The sequence below is a fragment of the Nicotiana tabacum genome, chromosome 19 (assembly GCF_000715075.1).
Source record: "Nicotiana tabacum cultivar K326 chromosome 19, ASM71507v2, whole genome shotgun sequence".
Taxonomy (NCBI): Eukaryota; Viridiplantae; Streptophyta; class Magnoliopsida; order Solanales; family Solanaceae; genus Nicotiana; species Nicotiana tabacum.
This window is the reverse complement of record NC_134098.1, coordinates 141,136,759-141,158,720: the sequence shown is the minus strand read 5'-3', so window position 1 is coordinate 141,158,720 and position 21,962 is coordinate 141,136,759. Positions and strand designations below refer to the sequence as shown.

At 37.0% G+C, this 21,962-nt stretch overlaps 4 protein-coding genes across 5 annotated transcripts; 3 read left to right on the top strand and 1 right to left on the bottom strand.

Moving 5' to 3' along the window:
• Positions 1-367: 367 nt before the first annotated feature.
• Positions 368-6,504, bottom strand: LOC107764255 (uncharacterized). Of its 2 annotated transcripts, none has more exons than XM_075238789.1 (11): positions 6,069-6,504; positions 4,879-4,980; positions 3,901-4,122; positions 3,026-3,084; positions 2,820-2,911; positions 2,533-2,645; positions 2,337-2,399; positions 1,893-2,050; positions 1,730-1,792; positions 931-1,345; positions 368-793 (listed from the first exon to the last, which is right to left on the bottom strand). In XM_075238789.1, exons 1-10 carry the CDS (start codon positions 6,450-6,452, stop codon positions 1,240-1,242), a joined length of 1,362 nt encoding a protein of 453 aa, XP_075094890.1. In that variant the 5' UTR covers positions 6,453-6,504; the 3' UTR covers positions 368-793; positions 931-1,239. The 2 variants fall into 2 exon arrangements, with proteins under 2 accessions (XP_075094890.1, XP_075094891.1); XM_075238790.1 differs by having other exon boundaries at positions 368-788.
• A 983-nt stretch (positions 6,505-7,487) lies between these two features.
• LOC107775892 (transcription termination factor MTEF18, mitochondrial) lies at positions 7,488-11,512 on the top strand. The gene is made up of 2 exons (XM_016595690.2): positions 7,488-9,371; positions 10,800-11,512. Exons 1-2 carry the CDS (start codon positions 7,650-7,652, stop codon positions 10,836-10,838), a joined length of 1,761 nt encoding a protein of 586 aa, XP_016451176.1. The 5' UTR covers positions 7,488-7,649; the 3' UTR covers positions 10,839-11,512.
• Positions 11,233-17,163, top strand: LOC107775891 (putative late blight resistance protein homolog R1A-3). The gene is made up of 6 exons (XM_075239400.1): positions 11,233-11,247; positions 11,447-11,462; positions 11,837-11,939; positions 13,750-14,975; positions 15,061-16,572; positions 16,829-17,163. The coding sequence occupies exons 1-6, from the start codon at positions 11,233-11,235 to the stop codon at positions 16,855-16,857; spliced, it is 2,901 nt and encodes a 966-aa protein (XP_075095501.1). The 3' UTR covers positions 16,858-17,163.
• A 1,086-nt stretch (positions 17,164-18,249) lies between these two features.
• Positions 18,250-19,867, top strand: LOC142173752 (putative late blight resistance protein homolog R1A-10). The gene is made up of 2 exons (XM_075239399.1): positions 18,250-19,156; positions 19,278-19,867. The coding sequence occupies exons 1-2, from the start codon at positions 18,250-18,252 to the stop codon at positions 19,865-19,867; spliced, it is 1,497 nt and encodes a 498-aa protein (XP_075095500.1).
• The last annotated feature ends 2,095 nt before the right edge of the window (positions 19,868-21,962 follow it).

Below are 21,962 nucleotides of genomic sequence, written 5' to 3'. Positions count from 1 at the left end.
GTAAATTGTGAGTAAAAATGATAGATAATTAAAACTACAATAAAGTCCCTTCTTGCTTCTCTCTTGTTATTGTTATTATTATGCACTAACACTACATTGAATCAATTTTTCTTTATAGCTTTCTTTGGCTTTGTAAAATTTCTTCAAGGTCTCAGTAGACCCGGTTCATAGATATAAAATATGCAATTTAAATAAGACGATACTTCTTCTTCATTAGACCTGCTTCAACTTACTTAGATTGCGAGTATTTAAAGACTTCATTAGTTTTTCAAATGCCGATATTGATTATAAAATAAGCAATTCCCTCAGTTGGAAACTTGGAATAAGTTCTTTAAAATTAATGAAATCTTACTTAAGATCAACAATATTTCAAGAAAACTTGAATTAATTGAATTGAAAATATTAGCACCCTAGTATCCAACGGGGAACATACAAGGGGGCAATGCTGGGCAGGGTTACGGGAATGATATGCATGACAGAGCTGGGCCGGTGGGGGTGGGGAAAGCTCTATGGCACGGGGTAGGGAGCAAGTGGGGTGGATGGGATATGAATTGGTGGTCTTGGGGCCAAAAGAAGTAATTGAACCAATGAACTAGGGTCCCAATCTATTTGCTGCTACAGCCACTATTTCCGAGCTCTGCTTCTCCGTCAGCCCTCCCTCAGCCACCATTCTCGATCATCTCATTTCTATATCATTCGCACGAAATGTTTTTAAGTTCTTCCTTAGAAATCAGTTCAGCGAGAGGTGACCGCGACTGACGTGCAATGCATACGTCACATCCTTGTTTCTGTTCTGATGGAAACAACAGAGGTAAATGAAAATCAAGCAGCAAAGGTAAACCAGGGCGGGATTTGGGAGCTTTTCAGGGTCGGGAAAGGGCGGAAGCAGAGGGGAACAAAGGGACAGAAATCCAAGGGGATGTGCTGTACCTTCACTGCAACTGCTACCATAAGCTCCCTTCACTAGACTAGATCTGCTGCTCCCAGAGGCGCATGCTAGATTCCGTTGATCATAAAACTTTATGCATTAACTTTTCCATCAATATCCCAGAATTAAATGATCTCATGCAAACTATGTCGCAACTGATCAACAAGAGACATCCTGGCCAACTCGCGACCATCTCCAATGCGACATTACATCATAAACTCAAATTAATGACACAACAAGAAATTGTCAACATTTTGTATATAAATCATCTGATTCAAAAGCCGATGTACCAAAAAGACCCCCTTTTGCCTCTACATTTGTGGAGCTGGATAAGACTGACCATAGTAAGAAGGAGCTTGAGGGGTGCTCGATGTGTATACTTGTGGGTATGATGACATCATTTGAACTTCTTGGTTACTGCAAATATAGAAGACTATTGTCATTCCATGACAACCAAAGTAAATAGCCTACCACCAGTGGATAGACATCCTATCATGTCAACTAAGTCATTGATCTAAATAAAACTCTGACAGCTAATAATTAAGTCCAATTGAGCATGAGAAAGAAATACCATAATCACCTTAGGGTTCAGTGTCAGACTACCAACTTTAGTATAGCAAAAATTTCGTTTATTTTACTATGACAGATCGAAAAGTAATACTTAGCAACTTTGTGATAGTAATAATGGAGCTAAGATCGTTGGGACAAGGAAATGAAAATTAGTTTTCTGAAGGACAATTAGAAGTGCAGTGATAATGGGATAACAATCAGCTTTTATAACGACAATTGGAATGCAACTACCTGTTCATATAAAGTCCATGACCGTGACTATATCCTTGCATTAGAGTAGCAGATGGGTCTGGTCTGCATCAAGCAACATAATAGTTAAGACACCACACAGAAGTCCCAATTATTCATTTTAAAAGTCTAAACCAATTACAAGTTATACGGTACATAAAATTACATTTGTTGTTGCAACTGCACTGACTGCTGCAGCTGCATTGACTGTTGCAGGTGCACTGACTGCTGCAGCTGCATTGACTCCTGTAGCTGCTCACCACCAGCTTGTAACATCAACTGGGAATAGACATATTCATCAACACGTTGCTTAGCAAGGGCGACCTGTCGAAAAGAAAATTAAATTCAAGCATATGCTACAGGACCACAAATCCTTGATGTCTCATCATTCCCCTATTTAACAGGTAAACTAGCGAAAATTACAAGACGCTAGCGGAAGATTTTTACGGTTATTCTAAGATCAAATCCTCCGAGACAGTTTCATTTTAGATGTTAATGTTAGCGAAGATGTACACAACCCCATATCACAAAAAGATAACTACTAAACTTAGATTACAAGAAGTCAGCATAAATAAACCAAAAGAAGCGAGGAATAAAAATTAATCTTCACCTGTTGTGCATTACCACCCAGATGGACTTGTCTTTGTTTCTGTTCACCTTTCCCACCATGTACCTAGCATACAAGACCAAAAACATTAAAACATAAACGCAAGTAGTTCATAACACTCTATTTACCTGAAAGATTAGGACGGGCAATAAAACCATCAGAGTTGAATCTAATAGATCTTACAAGGCTATTTATGTACCTTAATTGACGCTCCAGACTCTGCTCGGATCCTTGAAATATTGGAGCCGCACCTTCCAATCAACCCACCAGCTAATGATTCGGGAACTAACATCGTCAGATTTACATAATCAGCTGCAAGAGTAGTCGCCAAGGATGATGTCGTTATGATAAATATACTAATTTTTTTTATCAAGGTGATAAATATATTAATTTTTTTATCAAGATGATAAATATATTGAATTTCATATAGCAGCAAGTGCATCAATCCAAAAGCTCAAAAGATACAACGAGAGAAGATTGATTAACCTGAAGATGGATCGACATATGGTTGAGATGGGCGAGAATAGCCAAGATTGTATGTTGGACTGATTGAAATTACTTGTTTAGGGGGATTATCCCTGTAACGATATACATTTAAGGGATTAAATAGTTTTAGAATCGTCGACCAGACCTAATTAAGCCAATTAAAATTACTAAACCTCCTTTATCAAAAAATAAATAAATTACTAAACCTCAATTGACAGCCGATTTCTACCACAGCTCTCAAGACCGCAGGAATGTCTCCTGATACCTGAATGTAGGAGGCAGAAGGGAAACAAACAAGTTAAAAATGCTAAATCTCTTAAAAGTACAAACAAGTAAAAGGAGATAGGTCCTAGATAAAACACAGATCTCCCTATACAGACAGTTGATATCTAAAAATGCCTGACAAAGCCAAACTAACAACAGACTCATGAACAGATGATATCCCAGACACAATTTTTTTTTGATGAAGTAATTGGCTTCATTAATGGCATCACCAAGATGCAAAATATTACAAGTAGATGCAAAAGCTACATGGTAGCAATCAAAAGCAGGCTACATAGTAGCAGCAAAAATCAGAAACCAACATGTTCAAGAAACAAATTCAAGCTGACAAACAAATGAGCAGTAATTAAAGCTATAGGCCCTAAAGGTCTGTTCAGAACAAGGCAGAAGAGCACAGAACCCTGAAAATATGTGATAACTCGAATAGCTGCACGTGCAAATAATGCTACACGAAGGGTAACTCTTCTTTTAACATTTGACTCTTTTTTTATAAGGTAAAAAAACTTTATTGATGATGGGGAAATACCTTTATACAAGTAGAACATTAAAGAATAGAGCATCTACACAATTATATGGTTTTCTGCGAAAGAGACCCAATCTTCCACACATATTGTTTAACATTTGACTGCTAAATACTAAAATATCCACATCAGAAAAGTATAGTTTAATACGAAATCGATCAAACGTAGTTTGTCGAAATGATCAGTATACTCAATGTGCGAAACATAGACATGCAAAGAAGTTAAGAAATGAAGATCGTCATTTGCCTCACTGCTGTCCAACAATACCAACTTCTCACCTGTACTACACGATCAGACTCATGAGCAGATGCACACAATGGCAACTGATGTTGAGCAAGAACTGTGATAGCAGCTCCAGAAGAATTCCTCAAAGTTTCAATATTTTGACCAGACACTCCTATCAAACCACCTGCCTGAGAACCAGCAATCAAGAACCTTATTGTGTTTGCTGCCACATGGCCAGCACCAACTTTCTGTGCATCAATGTTGCCATCATCATCCTATCACGGAGAGAACAATAGTTCAAGGATCAGTTCCACTCTGGCAAAGCTCTCATGGGTTAACCTTAAAACAGCAAGCAGAATCACACATAGAAGCTGTGACACCATTGTTCAAGAAGATGATGATACATTTTCTTCTAAAAAAAGGGAACGCAAAAACCTAGACAACTAGTATAACTGTACGATCCAAGAGTATATCATACAGCACATAATCATAACCTCTCAAAACCATTGGTTGCCCATGTCCTCCCCCCCCCCCCCCCCGAAAAAAAGGAGGGAGGGAGGAATCGCCAAAAATATAGTCCGGAAATAGTTTTTTTTTGAGAAAGAATAATCCAGAAATTGCTGCTGAAAGGATTCTTTTTAAAAAAAAAAATTAAGTTGTACACCCAGAGATTATTGCAGCACTTGAGGTAAAACCGGAAATAACTGAGGAATGAGAACCCAAAATCTGCCATTATGCCTCCAAAAACAGACAAAAAGGCTTCTGTTTTTGCACCAGGCGCAGGAAGAAATTCATTGAATTATTGCAAAGACACACCATTTATAACAAGGATTAGATGATATAAAACATTTTTTTGTGTAATTGATAGACAAAAGGTCACATGATGAAATGTTCATTCTCAAAAAAAGATCATATGATGGAATGTAGGAAGACTGATGAAAAGAAACTGTATAAGATATTTCTTGCTAATATAAACAAGAAAATGTTCAACGTAAATTACTTACTAGGTTTTCACTCACAAGAAATGTTACCTTTAAAATAAGTGACACAATTTGATGAAGTGCATTCTCCGCGTCACTAAACATATCGTCATTGTCTTTCGAGCTAATGATGATTACTCGCTCTTCATGGCGCTGCAAATATCAAATCCAGAAGTAAGTTCCCTATGCTTGGTCTCAAATCATTATGACATTGAGTGAAAAAGAGAACCAAGTGAACTAAACATTCCTAACTACGAAAACGACCAACAAGGATGTGACCTAGTGGTCAATGAACTTAGCACAAGCAAAAAATACTAGGTGATTTCTTCCCATCCGGCCAAGCCGTGGTGGGCAGAATTACATGGTACTTGTACTGGTCATGACACCACCGTCATTTTATATTAAGACCACGGAAAACGACCAACAAAACCAAATGAGGTCTGAGAAAAGGACTAAGATGGCCCTGACGACCCTCCATTGAATATTGACCTACCACCACCAGAAAGACAACCAAAGTGGCCTGTAGACCGGGCCTTATTGCTACCCTCTCGCTCCATTCTGTTATTCAATTTGCGGGTCTATATGGCTTGAGCGAATGCCACCATCTGACCATAATTCATATCAAAATTCCAGGTAGTTGTAGCGGCCTCATTAATTACCAAGGGACTAAGGCCCTGCACAAACCAGCACACTCTAGCCTCCATAGTGGGCAACATGTAAATAGCATACTTGGACAGGTACGCGAATCTCATATGGTAATCCCACACACTCAGGCTACCTTGCCTCAGGTTCTCAAACTCAATAGCACGGGCTGCCTTAGTCTCGGCAGACAAGAAATGATCAATGAAGGCATCGACAAACTCACCCCACTTCAATCAAGAAGCCAGCAAACCCAATCTCTCAATTCAACAAAGTCCCTTTCAGTTTTTCTCAATTAGATTCAAGCAGTTCGTAATATTCCTGAGCAAAAACTTCAAGACAAAGAATCTCTACTTTACACCTATATGTCATTTTCAAGCTTCCTGGAATTCAGCCAGCAATTAAAAAAAAATCTCCAAATTCATTCAATTCAACCACGTTCATTCGAATTCTCTCAATTAGGTTCTAAAAGTTCGAAAATTTTCTAGACATACAATTGCCAAATATTGCCCTACTTTAACCTAGAGAATTAGTTTCGACCTTAAGAACTTCACAAACAATATAACAAATTCAATAACGGAAAAAAAATTGCATTAACTCACAGCGATGGCATCAGCAATTTTGACAGTAGCTTTAGTTTCTTCACGAATCTTCTGTATACGATGCCCTACTTTACCAATAACTTTCCCGATCTGTCTTGACGGTACAACTATACGGTACACTACATCTTGGGCAACCTTAACCCGCTTCTTTAGCGGCGGGTCAGCGTCAGCCGACGACCCTGCCTCGTCCGTCGCGGTGGTGTATTCCTCCCGTGGACGTTTAGCGGTGGCGGACCGATTGGGATCTTCATTGGACGGTTGAGAAAGGGCGGCGGCAGCTGGAGGTGGAGCTCCCGGAGGAGGAGGGTTAGAACTAAGGTTAGGGTTTAGGGAGGGTTCGAGTTGGTGAGAATGAGCCATTGAATTTGGGGGATAATAGGACATGAAGGGGAAGAGTTAAGAAAGAGGGAGGGGAATGAAAGATAAACCGTAAACGTACGACAGATCTACTATTTTTAATAAAGGGTTTTGAGTTTGTTAATATTACTTTTGTGACCTTGATATATGCTCTATTGCTCCTTTACATCACAATTACTCAAAGTTGGATTTTGGAGCAAGTAATTTACATGAATGATATAAAAATTTAGTTTAAAGAACAAATACTTATGACAAAAGAAAGTTACTAGTAGTATTATCCAATTAATGCATGTTTGTTCACCTTGCATTTTTTGTCCAGGCTCGTGAAAGCTTAGCTAGTGATTGAATATAGATGTGGTTGAAATTTGAAAAAAAAAAAAAACGTTTTTGAAAATGATATAAAAAATAGCTTTTGAAAATTGAAATTGTATTTGGATATGTATTTTACTTGAAAAGAATTCGAAGTTTTGTGAGTAGAAAACCTCAAAAACTACTCTAGAGTTGTTTTGGAATTTGAAGATTTATTTTAAAATCTGCCAAAAAATAATTAAAATCTATAAACAAATAAGTATTTGAAAAAAAGCTCCCAAAGTCAAACGAGAGCTTAGTAATTCAAATGTTATCCACTCAGAATATTTGTCGATATGATCTTTCACCATTACTCTCTTCATTGGATAAACAATCATCATCGTGCAATCGTCAACTCAATTACTACTAAATACTAGTACTTAATATTAAAAGATTCGATAAATATTTCATATTTTATCAACAACAAAAAAACGTTGATAGTTCAAAGTATAAGCGTCAAAATATATACGTACCTTTTAAACTAAAGGAGTATATTATTATTATCTTAATTATTTAAAATAAACTTTATATAGAAGTATCAAATTCATTATATTTTATTATTTAAAAACCAAGAAAATATTCTTAAGAAATTATATTTTAAAAAACAAAAAACTACTCGACTACTCAAATAGTACAGAGGGAGGAGAAAAGAAATGATTGACCCTAATATACAAAATCTATAGTAAAGGCACAAAATTGCACCTTTTCAATTGTTCCAAAAGGACTCTAAAACCCACAGGGATGCCCTTGTGCAGTTACTGCTAGAAAAGCCGACAAACTCACCGGAAAGTGATCCCATGTCCTCCGACAACACTTGCCGGAATTAAACATTTTCCGACAGAGTCTCTAAACCCAGCTGAAACCCCAACTTCAGAAATGCTCTCCCGTTCTAAAACCCCAACACTTCAATCTCTCTATGTCATTCTCAAGCTCAAGTTTTTCTCCACAAACACCAAAAACACACACCAAAAGCTTCCAACTTTTCCAACACTATACAAGATTCCAGCAAAATATAGGCCTCAAGCCATTTTACAAGCTCAAGAAGTACTCACTGATTACTTCCATAACACTAGATCCTTACCCTTCACTTTTGCCGAATACATTGGTAAAAACTCAAGATTTTCCCTTTTGGGTCTTGTTTCTAAAGTCCCTTTTTCTCGTACTTGCTTTCCCAATTCCATTCAAAGGTTCTTAAGGTACCATCCCATTAATGAATTTGAGTTTTTCTTTGAAAGCATTGGTATAAATCATGTAGAAATTAGTCCTATGTTGCATACGAACAAATGCTTCTTGTCTGAAGATTCTAAAGTTTTTGATGCTGCTTGTGCTCTTGCTTGTTTTGGTTTCCCTTGGAACAAATTGGGTATTTTGTACAAAGGGCAAGTTTCTATTTTTAGTAAAGAGCCTTGTGAATTGAGATATAGGCTTTCACTTTTTGAACAATATGGGTTTGGTAATGTTGCTGTTATTGGTATTTGCTTAGCTTTCCCGCACGTGTTGGGTGGAACTAGTGGTTTCCTTGACGAAATTGATATGCTGTTTGATGATATGAAAATGGTGTTTCTTGATTTTGATCTTGCTAGTGAAGTAGAGGGAAATGTGGATGCTTGGTTTGAGATTTGTAGGAAAGTTGCAATTTTTTATGAATTGGGTTGTGAGAAAAGGAAGATTGGTGAATTGATGGGAAGAAATAAAAGCATTTTTGTTGATTATTCTGAAGAGGTTTTGGCTCAAAAGATTGGGTTTTTCTGTAGACTGGGTGTGAGAAAAGCTGAGGTTGGACTTTTGGTTCTGTCGAAGCCTGAGATTTTGAGTTTTGATTTAGAAGATCGTGTGATTTCGACAGTAGGATTTTTGAAACATTTCGGGATGGGTGTAAATAAATTAAAATTGACTGCCCAAACTTACCAATACATTATGGGTAGAAATAGAATAGCTAACATACCTCATGTTTTGAGATCGTTGGATCTAAGTGAGTGGTTCTTTGACAGACTAAAAAATGGTGGTCATGGTCTGTTAGGTAGCTATGTTATTGGCAGTGTTGAAGACTTTGACGAAGATTATGCGGAACAATTGCAGAAAATTCAGGCATCCAGAACACCTGTATATACCCGTCGAAAATTAAGTTTCTTGCATGGGATTGGCTTTGGAGAAAACAAGCTCACAATGAAAGTATTGTCTCAGTTGCATGGTCCAGGTGATGAGTTACAGGAACGGTTTGATTGCCTACTTTGTGGTGGAGTTAACTTTTCGACACTCTGCAGAATGCTTTCAGTGTCGCCAAAGATTCTGAACCAGAAAGCTGAAATACTTGATAAAAAAATAAAATTTCTTTTCCTGGGTATGGGGTTATCTCAGGATGAGCTTTGTGCTTTTCCAGCCTGTTTATGTTATGACTTGGAGAAGAGGATAATGCCCCGTTGCCAATTCCATAGGTGGCTTCGAGAACAGGATTGGTGTCCGTATGAATATTCTCTTGCAAGCATTGTTGCCACTAGTGATAAAATGTTTATGGATCGTATCTCTGACATTCATCCAGATGCCCCTAAAAAGTGGTTTGACAGTTTCTTGAAGGAAAATCACTCAACAGTTGCAAAGGTACATTAGAGCTCTAATTGTTTGCCAACCTTTTAGATGATTATAAAGTGAAAAGATTTTGACTTGTACATTCTGCTTGTTTTATGCTTTGGATAGCTCATTGTGAGATTGTAAAAGCAATTACGTGGCTTGTGAATGAAACACAAGATGTAACTCCGATTGTTGGCATTATAATAAAAAAAAGAAGAAGCTATTTTTGCCATATTTTATCAGCAGATTGTTTGGGTCAATGCTGGCTTGAAAGAGTAAATTGGCATCGTCAGTTTCGGACAATCAGAAGTAGGAACTGTCCAATGGCTAACAAGTTGTTTCCTTGTGTTTTTTTTTTTTTTCATTTTTCAAAACAATAACAATTCAACCATGAACAAAAGACCGTTTCAGTACAAAAGGGCTGATGTCGATATCTTCTTGTGTGATTGTGATGAAATGTGTACCAAATCAGATTTTGTCTAACTGTATTCCCATGAATATTTTTTTTTTGGGTCTGTTTTCAGTTGTATCTTGAGGACAATTAAGTGAGACTGTTTGGATACAAAGTAACTGCAGTTAAGTTGATCTGCCATTGTTCTTCCTTCCAAGGCGAAGAAATAGAAATGTAAAGAAATCAGAATACTGTCAATGTTATGGAATATTGAATGACTTCAGAACTACAAGACTACTGAAAATGTGCGTTTACTAAATACTAGTAACTGGAAAAGCCCCCCCCCCACCAACAACACACACACCCCAAAAATGAAATTAACAGTCAATTTAGAGTCAGATACCACAAAGAGAATAATTTTATTGGTCTTTTTAACTGTTTATATGACCTTGCTTCAATTTTTTCCATTTTTGGTTGTTGAGAATTTTGCTCTACTTCCTAGATGTTGTTAATGCTTTCTTGACTTTTACACTACTGTATTTTTTTTTCTATACTGTTTTGATTTGCATGCTTGCTTGGAGCCGAGGGTTTACCGGAAATAATCTCTCTACCTGTATAAGGTAGGGGTAAAGTTGCGTACATAATACCCTCCCCAGATCCCCTATTTGTGGGATACACTGGGTTTGTTGTTGTTGTTGATGGTCGTTGAGAATTTGACTGTTGCAGATTATCAACTTATGGTCTACTCTTTCAAAAATGTTCTGGTTATCCACAATAAATTATACTCAGTTGTGTGTCCTTATTTTTGACAAGAGTGGGTTGCTCTAGTGGTAAGCACCCTCCACTTCCAACCAAGAGGTTGTGAGTTCGAGTCAACCCAGGAGCAAGGTGGGGAGTTCTTGGAGGGAGGGAGCCGAGGGTCTATCGGAAACAGCCTCTCTATCTCAGGGTAGGGGTAAGGTCTGCGTACACACTACCTTCCCCAGACCCCACTCTGGGTTGTTGTTGTTGTTGTTGTTGTTGTTGTTGTTGTTGTGTGTCCTTATACCTTTTGTTGCCTTCTTCAGCAATCTATGTCTCACCACCACACCTCATTGGGTAAGTAGGTGGTTGTGTGATGGTAGAAGTGGGTTGGAGAAGCAAAGAAGAGAAGGAGATTCCTAAAATGCCTTCATTTCAGGAAGCAACAATATTGTAATTTCAGTCGGATCAGGGCTTGAATTCCAACTTCAGGCACAGCTTGAATGATTGGAAAGTGTACACCGTGTCCTCGTTATAGCTTAAGCTTCACTATGTGAAGGGCAATATGTGTAGCAGATGTTCGCTATGTGAAGGGGCAAAATGAGGATAGCAATCACCTTTTCTTGCAACATTCATTTATCAAGCAAATCTGAGACCTCATACTAAACATTGTGGGAGGTAACAGGATAATGCCGAGGGTAACTAAGGAGCTACTGCGATGCTGGTACATAAAGGAACGGGAACGTCTAGAATGAAGACATGGGGCTCTATCTGGTGAACTAATTGGATGGAAAGGAACACAAGAATATATGAAAGCAAAAAATAAATATGTAATTTGCATGTAGTACAGATATTATTTTGGTATAACATGGCTATTGCAAAAGATACAGAGGCCATGATAGATTTTTGAGTTCATTACATATTTAGCAGTGCCCCTTTGTAATATTTAACATTGCTGTACATATTTTTACAGCATCTTCTGGTTGCTGGTTAATCAATATAATTACCTTCTGATGATTAAAAAAGTAAGCTAAAAAACTGTGACATGTCACATGTTAGAGGGCACCATGTTGGCTGTTACATGTATATGTACATATATACTCTATGTATATATATATATATATATATACATGTTTCAAGTAGGTGTCTTGTCATAGCCTCGCCACTACCTCATCGAAGTTAGGCTTGCTAAACTTAATTTTCCTGTTGTGTTCTCAAAGTTATAGAGCAGTTCACTTCTTTGTTACATTTTTTGTCTTTGTTCTTGTTAACGCTAGTGCTAGACCAGCCACCATCTTGAGTTAGAAGCTTGCTGCTCCTGGCGCGCTATTGCTGTATAATCTGTAGAACTTGTCTTGATCAGGACTGGTAGATTGTGAAACAAATGCAATGGAGAATGATCCAGAATATGAAAATTATAGACAAGTTATATTTGACACATTGCTCTCAGAGACTTCTTTCCCTTGGTCATGAGTAATACATTATCCAACTTTGCAGAAGCATCTAATTGCACTGTGTTCTACCAAAACACCTGCAATTCGCTAACATAAAGAACTGGCTGAAGCTTAGACTTGCCTTGGAACTATATAACAATAACACCAGTGATTGAGCTTGGAAATTTATGAATGAGAAAAAATTGGAAATGAAATTCATATTGTCTGGTTGCAGAATAATGGAGTTAAAAGTACTATGAAAATGCTAAGTAGGTAATGTGTGTAAGTCTTTCTTTCTTTGGCTTACATGTGATTGTTGAATCACCCTAGTTAATTCAATGTAGTATATATGCTCTGGAAATTTTTGTTTTCTTTTATTCTGTTATGCACACTAAAGTTACTGCCAAGATATTTATGCTCTATGCATTTAGAAATGTTAATTATTCCACTGGTAAAGGTTGCTACCTTTTCTGCTCAGACAAAAGAAGCACTATTAAGTAATCAAAACCCCCAAAATCAAACAGCAATTCTGCCATAAGCAGTAGGATCTTTGCAATAGTAGCAATAATCAATTAAGCATCAAGACACTTTAATTACAAGTACCTTATTCACTTTAAAAAAAGTTATTGCAATAGTTGTCTGCTTCGCATGAAATAAAAATATTACTCCAAATAGTTTAATCTAAACTGACCCCTTTGCTTTCCCCAACACAAGTTTCCCACTAAAAAGACGTTTGAAGGGTTCTTTTAATTTATATTTTGTGAAGTAATAATACTGATGTTTGTAAAATGAAAAGAAAATCAACTCTAGTAGTCTAGTGGTAAGTGGTAACACTAATTACCAATCGTTTTATAATGTATTTTATTGTGTTGTATTGTATTGTATTGTATCGTTTTATAAATACAATGTTTGGATATATTGTATTGTTTGCAGTTGTTAAATAACATTTTGCTGTTTAGTTTGACTGTATCGTACTGTACTGTAACTGATAAGTTTACTAAAATACCCTCAATTATTTAAATATTAAATATATCAATAATTACGCATAAAAATAATTTCAGAAAACCCCTTTCTACTAATTATCACCAAATATGTCTTAAAAATAGATTAAGCAATTAAATTCATGCAAATTCTAACAAAATTAGCAATTTTAGGTTGGAGTTGGAAGCGGTAGAAGTTCCGGAAAAAAAGGGACAAGACAAAGTAGGTTATAGATGGGGGATTTAGAGTTAAAATAAAATAAAATAAAAGGTAAACGGTAAAATAGAATTATGGAGTAATAAATTTAGGCATAATTGGAAAGAAAAATAGGAAACAATCCCACCACACCAAAGCAGTTGTTTAAAAAAATAGAACTTTTTATTATTAAGAAATAATAAATTTAATAATACAATACAATCAATTTTAATAAAAGGATTAAGCAATAATAAACGAAATTAACACATCCATGCGACCATGCGTTTACTTATCTATATGTTAGTCAAGCAGCGATAGTAGTCTTCTCAGCTCTTTTCTTCTCCCTCTGCATCTCCACTCCGGCTTGCCTTGTCATTTATTTTCTGTGAGTTTTACACATTTTATTTATAAAAAACATATGAAGAAATTAACGTAGCTTTTATTTCTTTGTTCCAGTGTTATTATCCACAGACCACATATGTGTGGTGTCGAAATTGAATTATTCCTATGGTTGCTGTGATCTCCAATTAGATCCATTCTCCGTAAACATAGACTTAAAAAATTCTTGATATATTTTTTCAAAGTGGGTGTGTTTCGGATAGAATTCTATTTGGAGGTTTTGTCACTATTCCCTTCTTTTCTAGTTGTGCTAAACATACCTTTGTAGGCATCTTGATGTCATTGCTGTGAACCCTGTGGTTCTTCACATTGCTCAATTAATCCTTGTGTTGGTGTTACTATACTTGCCCCTGATCTGGAAAAGTGCTAGAGATAAACCTTGGCAGATCCGTGAGTTGTTGAGAGTAATGGCTTATGCTGCCGTTAACTCTCTAATTCAAACTTTGGAGCTATTCCAGAGGACTTACCCAGCTATGATCAATGGTCAAGTTGCTGAGATGGTTGACTCCTTGCATGCTAATGCTGAGTATTTCCAAAGAATTCTTGAGAACACTAGCCAACAAGTATATGAAAAAATCAAGGATTTGGAGGGAGGGATGAGAGCTGCGGTGCAACATGCTGAAGATTTGCTTGAATCAAATATTGTTGGAATTTTGAGAGAGCGGTACAATCAACAAAAAGAGAAGAACAATGGGGCCAAATGGACTATTCAAGATGAAGCAAGGGTTCTACTTCAAGACTTGCCTCAAGCGATAGACAAGATTGATGCAATGAGGAAAGACTTGGCCAAGGTTATTGAGAGTAGCACCTCCAATGTCAATGCCAATGCCTATGGCACTAGCACTAGTCAGGATCATTATGTCAAACCAGGAGATTCTTCGTCCCCAAAGCGTGATTCTACTGTCCTTCTACAGGAAGCTACTGTGGGTTTGGATAATGCCTTGACAGATATTACTAATCGTTTACTTGGATCAGCTTTTGAGCGGGAAGTTATTCCTATTTTAGGGATGGGTGGATGTGGGAAAACAACGCTTGCCAAAAAAGCTCAAGATGATCTTTCAATCATGTCTCGTTTTGATATCCAAGTGTGGGTTACAATATCTCAGGAATATCACTTGAGAGAAGTACTGCTAAGCCTTGTATGTTCTGTTGCGGGGAATAAGTTTCAAGATATGAGTGACGACCAGTTAATGGAGAAGGCATATAGAGCACTGAAGGGTCGGAAGTATCTTATTGTAATTGATGATGTTTGGAGTACAAAAATCTGGGATGTGATGGCAAGAATTCTTCCCAATGACAACAATGGGAGTCGAATCATTTTGACTACGAGGCTTAAAGATGTAGCTGAGTATGTTAACTCTGATATTCCTCCTCATGAAATGATGCCATTGAGTTTAGATGACAGCTGGAAGTTACTTTGCGATAAGTTACTTAGTGAAGACCATACTTGTCCTTCTGAATTGGAGGAAATCGGGAAGAAAATAGTAGGAAAATGTCAAGGACTCCCTTTAGCAATTTTGGTGGTTGCAGGGCATCTCTCAAAAGTTGGCATGACGAAAGAAAGCTGGGCGATTTGTAGCTAAAAATGTGAATAAAGTTGTTACTAGTTATCCGGATAAATGCCTAGCAGTACTTGCTATGAGTTACTATCACCTGCCTATTCACTTAAAACCTTGTTTCCTCCATTTAGGAACATTCCCCGAGGATCATGAGATTGATGCTTGGAGATTGATCCAATTGTGGGTTGCAGAGGGGATTCTAAAGAGTAATAAGTTAAGAAGCCTGGAAGAAGTAGCACAGGATTGTTTGGAGGATCTGGCTAGTCGAAATTTAGTAATGGTCACAAGGAGGAAGCTCAATGGTCAGATCAAAAGATGCGGTATGCATGATCTGTTGCGGGATCTGAGCGTGAGTGAAGCTGGAAAAGAAAAGTTTTTGAATTTGATTAGGAATATTAATCGAGCTCCTAATTTTCCAACACATAATTGTAAGGTTCCTCGGTTTAGTTTGCATGCTCACTTCTCATTGGAAAAGTTTTCAGACTCCTCACAGGATGTGCGGTCCTTGTACATTTTCAAGCAACTTCTTGGACCGACTGGAAGAACTGCAGAATTCAAAGCTTTAAGAGTGTTGGTTTCCATTCCTAGGCCTATTTTCAAGTACCACCATTGCTTAACATCAGATTCAGCTTTCTTGAGATACCTTGAGATTCGTAGAGGCAATGATCTCACTGAATCACTTCCATATTTGTATAATCTGCAAACCTTTATTTTCAAGCATGATAAATTAAAATGTGATGCAGTTTTAACTTTACCTGACTATATCTGGAATATGAAGCAGTTGAGGTACATCCATATTCAACATTGCATTCATTTACCCAATCCTCAAAGTATTTCAAGCACCAATGTGGAAGACAGTAGAAGTGATTTGGGTCTCCAACATCTACAGGAGTTTTCGCGTCTATGTTTTGCTAGCTGTACAAAGGAGGTACTTTCTTGCCTTACTAATCTAAAGAAGTTGAGGATTGCCAATATACAAGAAGACATCAATGGTCTTGAGGGAACACCTGGCAGCCTAATCAATCTTGTCTACTTAAAGAAGCTTGAATCGCTCTACCTGTCTTGTGAGATGTGGGAGCTCTCGTCTCCCCTTGCGGACAGTTGTTCTTTCCCAATATCTCTTAAGAGGTTGACCATATTCAGTGGTAGGCTTTCGTGTGAAGACATGACAGTTCTTGCAAAGTTGCCAAACCTCGAAGTGCTCAAACTCAGATGGGTTGAATTCAGGCCTTCAGTATGGAAACTAAATGATGAAGATCAGTTCAAGCAGCTAAAGTTTCTCCTACTTGTTGATAACACATATATAAAGCAGTGGGAGGCTAGCAGTGTTAACTTCCCAAATCTTCGACGCCTGGTGCTCCATCAAATCAGGAATCTGAAGCGAATCCCTCTAGCCTTTGCAGAAATCTGCACCTTGGAGTCAATTGAGTTGTATATGTGCTCGCGGAATCTTGAGAAATCAGCAAGAGAAATTCAAGAGGAAGTATCTTCTGTTGCGGGGAACGATTGCCTTCATATTGACATCTATAATGGTAGGTCTCAAATTTCAATTTGTGTCAAAATAATACTTAGAGTGCTGCTTATTTACTTTTCTGTGCTCCTCAGATGTATCTATATGTTTCTCCAAATTAATTACTCAGGTTACATTAGTCTCCCTTCCCTTTCTCACAGTATGCTGCATTATTTTAAAACTTTTATTAGTTTCTCTGCCAAGCATTATTTGATTTCTTTGCTAATTAATAATGTTGAAAACGAAAAAGAGTTATTGGTTTCTCTTCTCATTTGCAGATTATCACACTTATAAAAGACGCGTTTGAAGCGCTTAAGCTTCCGTCAAGTAACATGAAGCAATATCAGTCCCGATGATTTCACGTTAAAATCAGAGTGGCTTCTCTCTATGCTCTTCTTACTGCTATAACATTTTAGGGTTGTAGTAATAGTACTGTTTTTCTCTCTTTCATCCTTCTTTCTTTTCTAACGATTTAACTCTCCTTTTGTTCTTTTGAATATTTCACGCTTCTTATTTGTAGCCTAAATCTCCTTAGACTTCATTTTGAGATGTACTAATTTGTAGTATTAATCAGAGATGCTAGCTATTTTAATGAACTCTCCTTTCCTTTTTTTGTTTTGTTTTTGAACTTTCCTTTTTCACTCTTTCTATTTGTAGCTCCTTAGACTTCAACTTTGACATGTACTAAGTAACTTTTATTGATCAGATATGTTATTTGTAGCACATACTGCAATCTTGTCTTGTATTAGAATCTCTTTTCTTGCCTTTATCTCTTGGTCCAATTAATTGTTAACTGCCCTTCCCCTCTAAATTTTTTTGTGGTCAATTTGCAAGTAGCCTCTGATCTTCAGTTAGTTCCTTCTTTCTTTTCCTTATTCACACTCTAATAAACCAGGAGAAGAAGTATATCTTTTTTGATCTTTCATCTTCCCTTTTCCAGCTTCTGACTAAAGCTATGTCCTTGCACTAAATCGAAATATCATTCGTGTTAAAATCTATATTAAATAGTTCATTACCACATAACTTAGCTCTGATGTTCAAATTTATTCAGAACATCAGCAAAAGCGGAAGCCTTCAACTGGACTGGATGTTCAAGTTTATTCTACTCGTCTACACATGATTTTTAGCAATACACTTAAATTAAAAGGCAACTGTCTGTGACACCTTAACGCCGTCACTGACCCATGTGTTAAAGGCTTTAGCCATTAGTGACTGTAAAAAATTCAAGAGAGAGCAGGGAACTCCAGCTCCAACACTGGACAGTACAATTTTTTTAGTATCGGCAATATCGAAAGCCTTTCACGTGATTTCCATATTGACCTTGTCTGTGGATCTAGAATTAATGAATTAAATGGCATCCCAGTGCGCAAATCAGAAGCTGGCCTAACGTGATTTAGCAGCCATTAATGACTGCAAACAAGTGGTACTCAGAAGCAAGAGAGAGCACCGATCGAGTCAAACAATTATAATTCTTTACTCAAAACATCGGCAAAAGCGGAAGACTTCATGCAAATTTATGGAAGTCAACTCCCAAAGCTGGATTTGTAAGTTTTTTATTCATGAAATCGGAAAAATCGGAAGTCTTTTCAATTTTTGTGATTGTTTCTTGATCTCTGTGGACGAAGATAACCATCTGGCATTAGTTTTGAAAGAGTTTACAGTTAATCTTGAAAGCATTTCCCTCCGACTATTAAGAGTGATGTCCTATCCTGCAGTGAACTCTCTAATTCAAACTTTGGAGCTATTCCAAACTACTTACCCAAATTTGATCCATGGTCAAACTGCAGAGATTATTGACTCTCTTCGAGCTAGTGCTGAATATTTTCAATATATTCTTGAGAACACTAGCCACCAGAAACATGAATTTGAAAAAATTGAAGACTTTGAGGGAGAGATGAAAACTGCGGTGCAACATGCTGAAGATCTGCTTGAATCAAATATTTCTGAAATTATGAAAGAGCGGTACAAGAATCATCAGGAAGAGAAGAAGAATAATGGGGCCAAATGGACTATTCAAGATGAAGCTAGGGTTCTACTCCGGGACTTGCCTCAAGCAATGGATAAGATTGATGCAATAAGGAAAGACTTGGCGCAGGTTATGAAGAGTAGCACCTCCACCAATGTCAATGCTTCCGGCAATGCCGCTGCTGATGATAACATATTCAAAACGGTAGATTCTTCGTTTCTGAAGCATGCATCTACTACCCATTTACAGGCCACTACGGTGGGTTTGGATCATGCCTTGATGAAAATCACTGATCAACTACTTGGATCATCCTCCGGACAAGAAGTCATTCCTATTTGGGGAATGGGAGGAAGTGGGAAATCAACACTAGCGAGAAAAGCTCATGATGGTCCTTCAATCATGTCTCGTTTTGACATTCAAGTGTGGGTTACAATATCTCAAGAATATCACTTAAGAGAAGTGCTACTAAATGTTGTTCATAGCATTACAGGGAATGAGTTTCCAGAAATGAGCGATGACCAGTTAATGGATAAGTCATATAAAGCGCTCAAGGGTCGGAGGTATCTTATTGTCATTGATGATGTTTGGAATACAGATATTTGGGATCTGATGGCAACAACTCTTCCAGAGGACAGAAATGGTAGTCGAATCATTTTGACTACGAGGCTAAAAGATGTGGCTGAGTATGTTAACTCTGATATCCCTCCTCATGAAATGAAGACATTGAGTTTAGATGATAGCTGGAAGTTACTTTACAACAGGTTGTTCGGGGCATGATAATTGTCCTTCTGAATTGGAGGAAATCGGGAAACAAATAGTAGGAAAATGCCAAGGACTACCACTGGCTATTCTGGTTGTTGCAGGGCATCTCTCCAAAGTTCCCATGACAGAAGAAAGTTGGGCAACTGTAGCTAAAAATGTAAGTAAAGTTATTACAAGTTATCCGGATAAATGCCTAGCAGTACTTGCTATGAGTTACCATCACTTGCCTATTCACCTCAAACCATGTTTCCTCCATTTGGGGATATTTCCTGAAGATTGTGAGATTATTATAGCGAGATTGATCCGACTGTGGGTTTCAGAAGGATTCCTCAAGTGTGATAGGTTGAAAAGTCCAGAAGAAGTGGCAGAGGATTGTTTGGAGGATTTAGTCAGTAGAGATTTAGTAATGGTTAAAAGGAGGAAATTTGATGGTCGGATCAAAAGTTGTGGTATGCATGATCTGTTGCGAGATTTGAGTGTGCATGAAGCTAAAAAAGAAAAGTTTTTTGATTTTGCAGCAGCAACAAATCGTGAGACTCCTCGCTTTAGTTCTCATACACGCATTTACGTTGAGGCATCTCCGTTCTAATGGCCAAACCATATATTTACCCAATCCACAAGACGCGGAAAACAGTAAAAGTGATTTGGGTCTGCAACACCTACAGGAGCTGGAGTCGCTATGTTTTCTTTGTTGTACAAAGGAGGTACTTTCTTGCCTTACTAACCTAAAGAAATTGACTATTTCTGGTTACACTAGAGGAACCTGCATTAATTATAAAGTTATTGAGGAAACATCTTGGAGCCTACTAAATCTTGTCTACTTAAAAAAACTTGAATCACTTGGCCTCTATTTTAACGCCAAGTTAGAGCTCTCGTCTTCTCTCGCAGAGAGTATTTCTTTCCCAATATCACTAAAGAAGTTGACCTTGATCCGAACTCGTCTTCCCTGGGATGACATATATGGCAATACTTGCCCAACTTGGAAGTACTCAAACTAAGTTGGAATGCGTTTTTGGGTCAAGTATGGGAACTGAATGATGAAGATCAGTTCATGCAGCTAAAGTTGATAAGACACAGCCATATCAGTGGGAGGCTAACAGTGTTAACTTCCCAAATCTTCGATGTCTAGTGCTCTCGGAAATAGGGGTGCAGCTAAAGGGAATCCCTCTAAGCTTTGCGGATATATGCAGCTTGGAGTCAATCGAGTTGTATAAATGTTAAGGCCGCATAGGCGGATCCAAGATTTGATGGTTACGGGTGCTACTCTGGGACGGATGCACATTTATCGAAGCGGTGTCACGCGATATCGCTTCGTCAATTTATTTTTTACTAATGTATTAATACTATGTGGAAGCGGATAAGTAGGAAAAAGTGAAACCAATTGACATAAATTATCTGTTGGCGAATTGATTATGTGCTTGATTTTGCTCTAAGAGGTCAGAGTTTCAAACCTCAACTAGCACATCTTTTTTTGCAAATATTTGAGAGAATCTATGTGGTTAAAAATTGTGATGAAATAGAATTTAATTCAAGATTTTTTTTAACTTAAGACTCAACAAAATCAATAGACTAAAGTTATTTCTCATCTAGAAGTATGATAACTAAAGTTATTATTCCGGTTTTTCTATAAATTTCGACAATACTTACAAAAATTTCTATGTATGCCCCTGGTGCCATTGCTTTTAATGCAAACCAACCATAGTGAAGAGATTGAACGTGGATGTACATTTAGTCGGTTCGATACATTTTTTATTAATTCGGTTTGATTTGGTCCAATTTGAATTAATTCAATTCAATTTAAAAGATTATTTTATGCATAAATAAATATGTTATCACAAAATCGAATAGGTTCTATCCAATTCGGTCTAATTCTCTAGATTCAAATTCGATTAATATGATTAAAAAATATATAGTAAAATAAAATTTTAAATTAGAAAATACACCACTTTAATCTACATATAGCTCAATTAATATTATGTCTTTGATACATCACTCTAATTTCTAAAAGTAATAAAACTACATTAGATGGATAAAGGAAATGATTAAAATCACATTCAAATAAATTTGAAGATCTAGAAAAAGAAAAAAAAAAAGAAAATATACAATTTAAATAAATAATAAAAAAGAGATGGTACAAATAAAGTGAATAACAAAGGTGAAGAAATTAAAACAATTTAAAAGGAGCATAAGGAAAAGAAAGGGAAGGGAAAAAAAGATAAGAACAAAACAAATAACAAGGATTGCACTAGAGTTTCAATCCTCGGCATTTATGTGGATTTTTAGTGCTTTAACCGTGGCACCTGCAGTCATTTTGTGACTTGGGGTGCCACCCGTTATATATGTTAATATTTTGAGAAAAATACCAGTACATGTATACGATTTTACTCGAGCGATCGGGTGACGTACCACCCCCAATTCCTTACATAGATCCGTCCCTGATTACGGTCTATCTATATCTATGAAGGTACTCCCTCCGTCTTATATTATCAGTCATGGTTGCTAAAAATAATTATCTCAAATTATTTGTCATTTTAGAAGTTCAAGACAAAATTGATTATTTTTTTCTTTTTTACCCTTAGTAATAATTATCTTTGAAGACTACAAACATCTCAATTATGGATAACTTTGTTCAAATACCAATGAAGAAAGATTAAATACTAAGACATGAATAAGGATAAAGTAGT

What these genes read in the sequence shown, in the direction of transcription:
- LOC107775891 (XM_075239400.1), top strand. An exon ending in TCAGAGACTTCTTTCCCTTG is followed by an intron (nt 11,940 to 13,749) that starts GTCATGAGTAAT and finishes ATACCTTTGTAG; the next exon opens with GCATCTTGATGTCATTGCTG. An exon ending in GAAGAAAATAGTAGGAAAAT is followed by an intron (nt 14,976 to 15,060) that starts GTCAAGGACTCC and finishes GGCGATTTGTAG; the next exon opens with CTAAAAATGTGAATAAAGTT.
- LOC107775892 (XM_016595690.2), top strand. Translation starts at nt 7,650, where the DNA reads ATGCTCTCCCGTTCTAAAACCCCAACACTTCAATCTCTCTATGTCATT. An exon ending in ATCACTCAACAGTTGCAAAG is followed by an intron (nt 9,372 to 10,799) that starts GTACATTAGAGC and finishes TGCCTTCTTCAG; the next exon opens with CAATCTATGTCTCACCACCA.
- LOC107764255 (XM_075238789.1), bottom strand. Translation starts at nt 6,452, where the DNA reads ATGTCCTATTATCCCCCAAATTCAATGGCTCATTCTCACCAACTCGAA. An exon ending in AAATTGCTGATGCCATCGCT is followed by an intron (nt 4,981 to 6,068) that starts GTGAGTTAATGC and finishes TGATATTTGCAG; the next exon opens with CGCCATGAAGAGCGAGTAAT. An exon ending in TTGTGTCACTTATTTTAAAG is followed by an intron (nt 4,123 to 4,878) that starts GTAACATTTCTT and finishes TCTCCGTGATAG; the next exon opens with GATGATGATGGCAACATTGA.
- LOC142173752 (XM_075239399.1), top strand. Translation starts at nt 18,250, where the DNA reads ATGTCCTATCCTGCAGTGAACTCTCTAATTCAAACTTTGGAGCTATTC. An exon ending in TCTTCCAGAGGACAGAAATG is followed by an intron (nt 19,157 to 19,277) that starts GTAGTCGAATCA and finishes ACTTTACAACAG; the next exon opens with GTTGTTCGGGGCATGATAAT.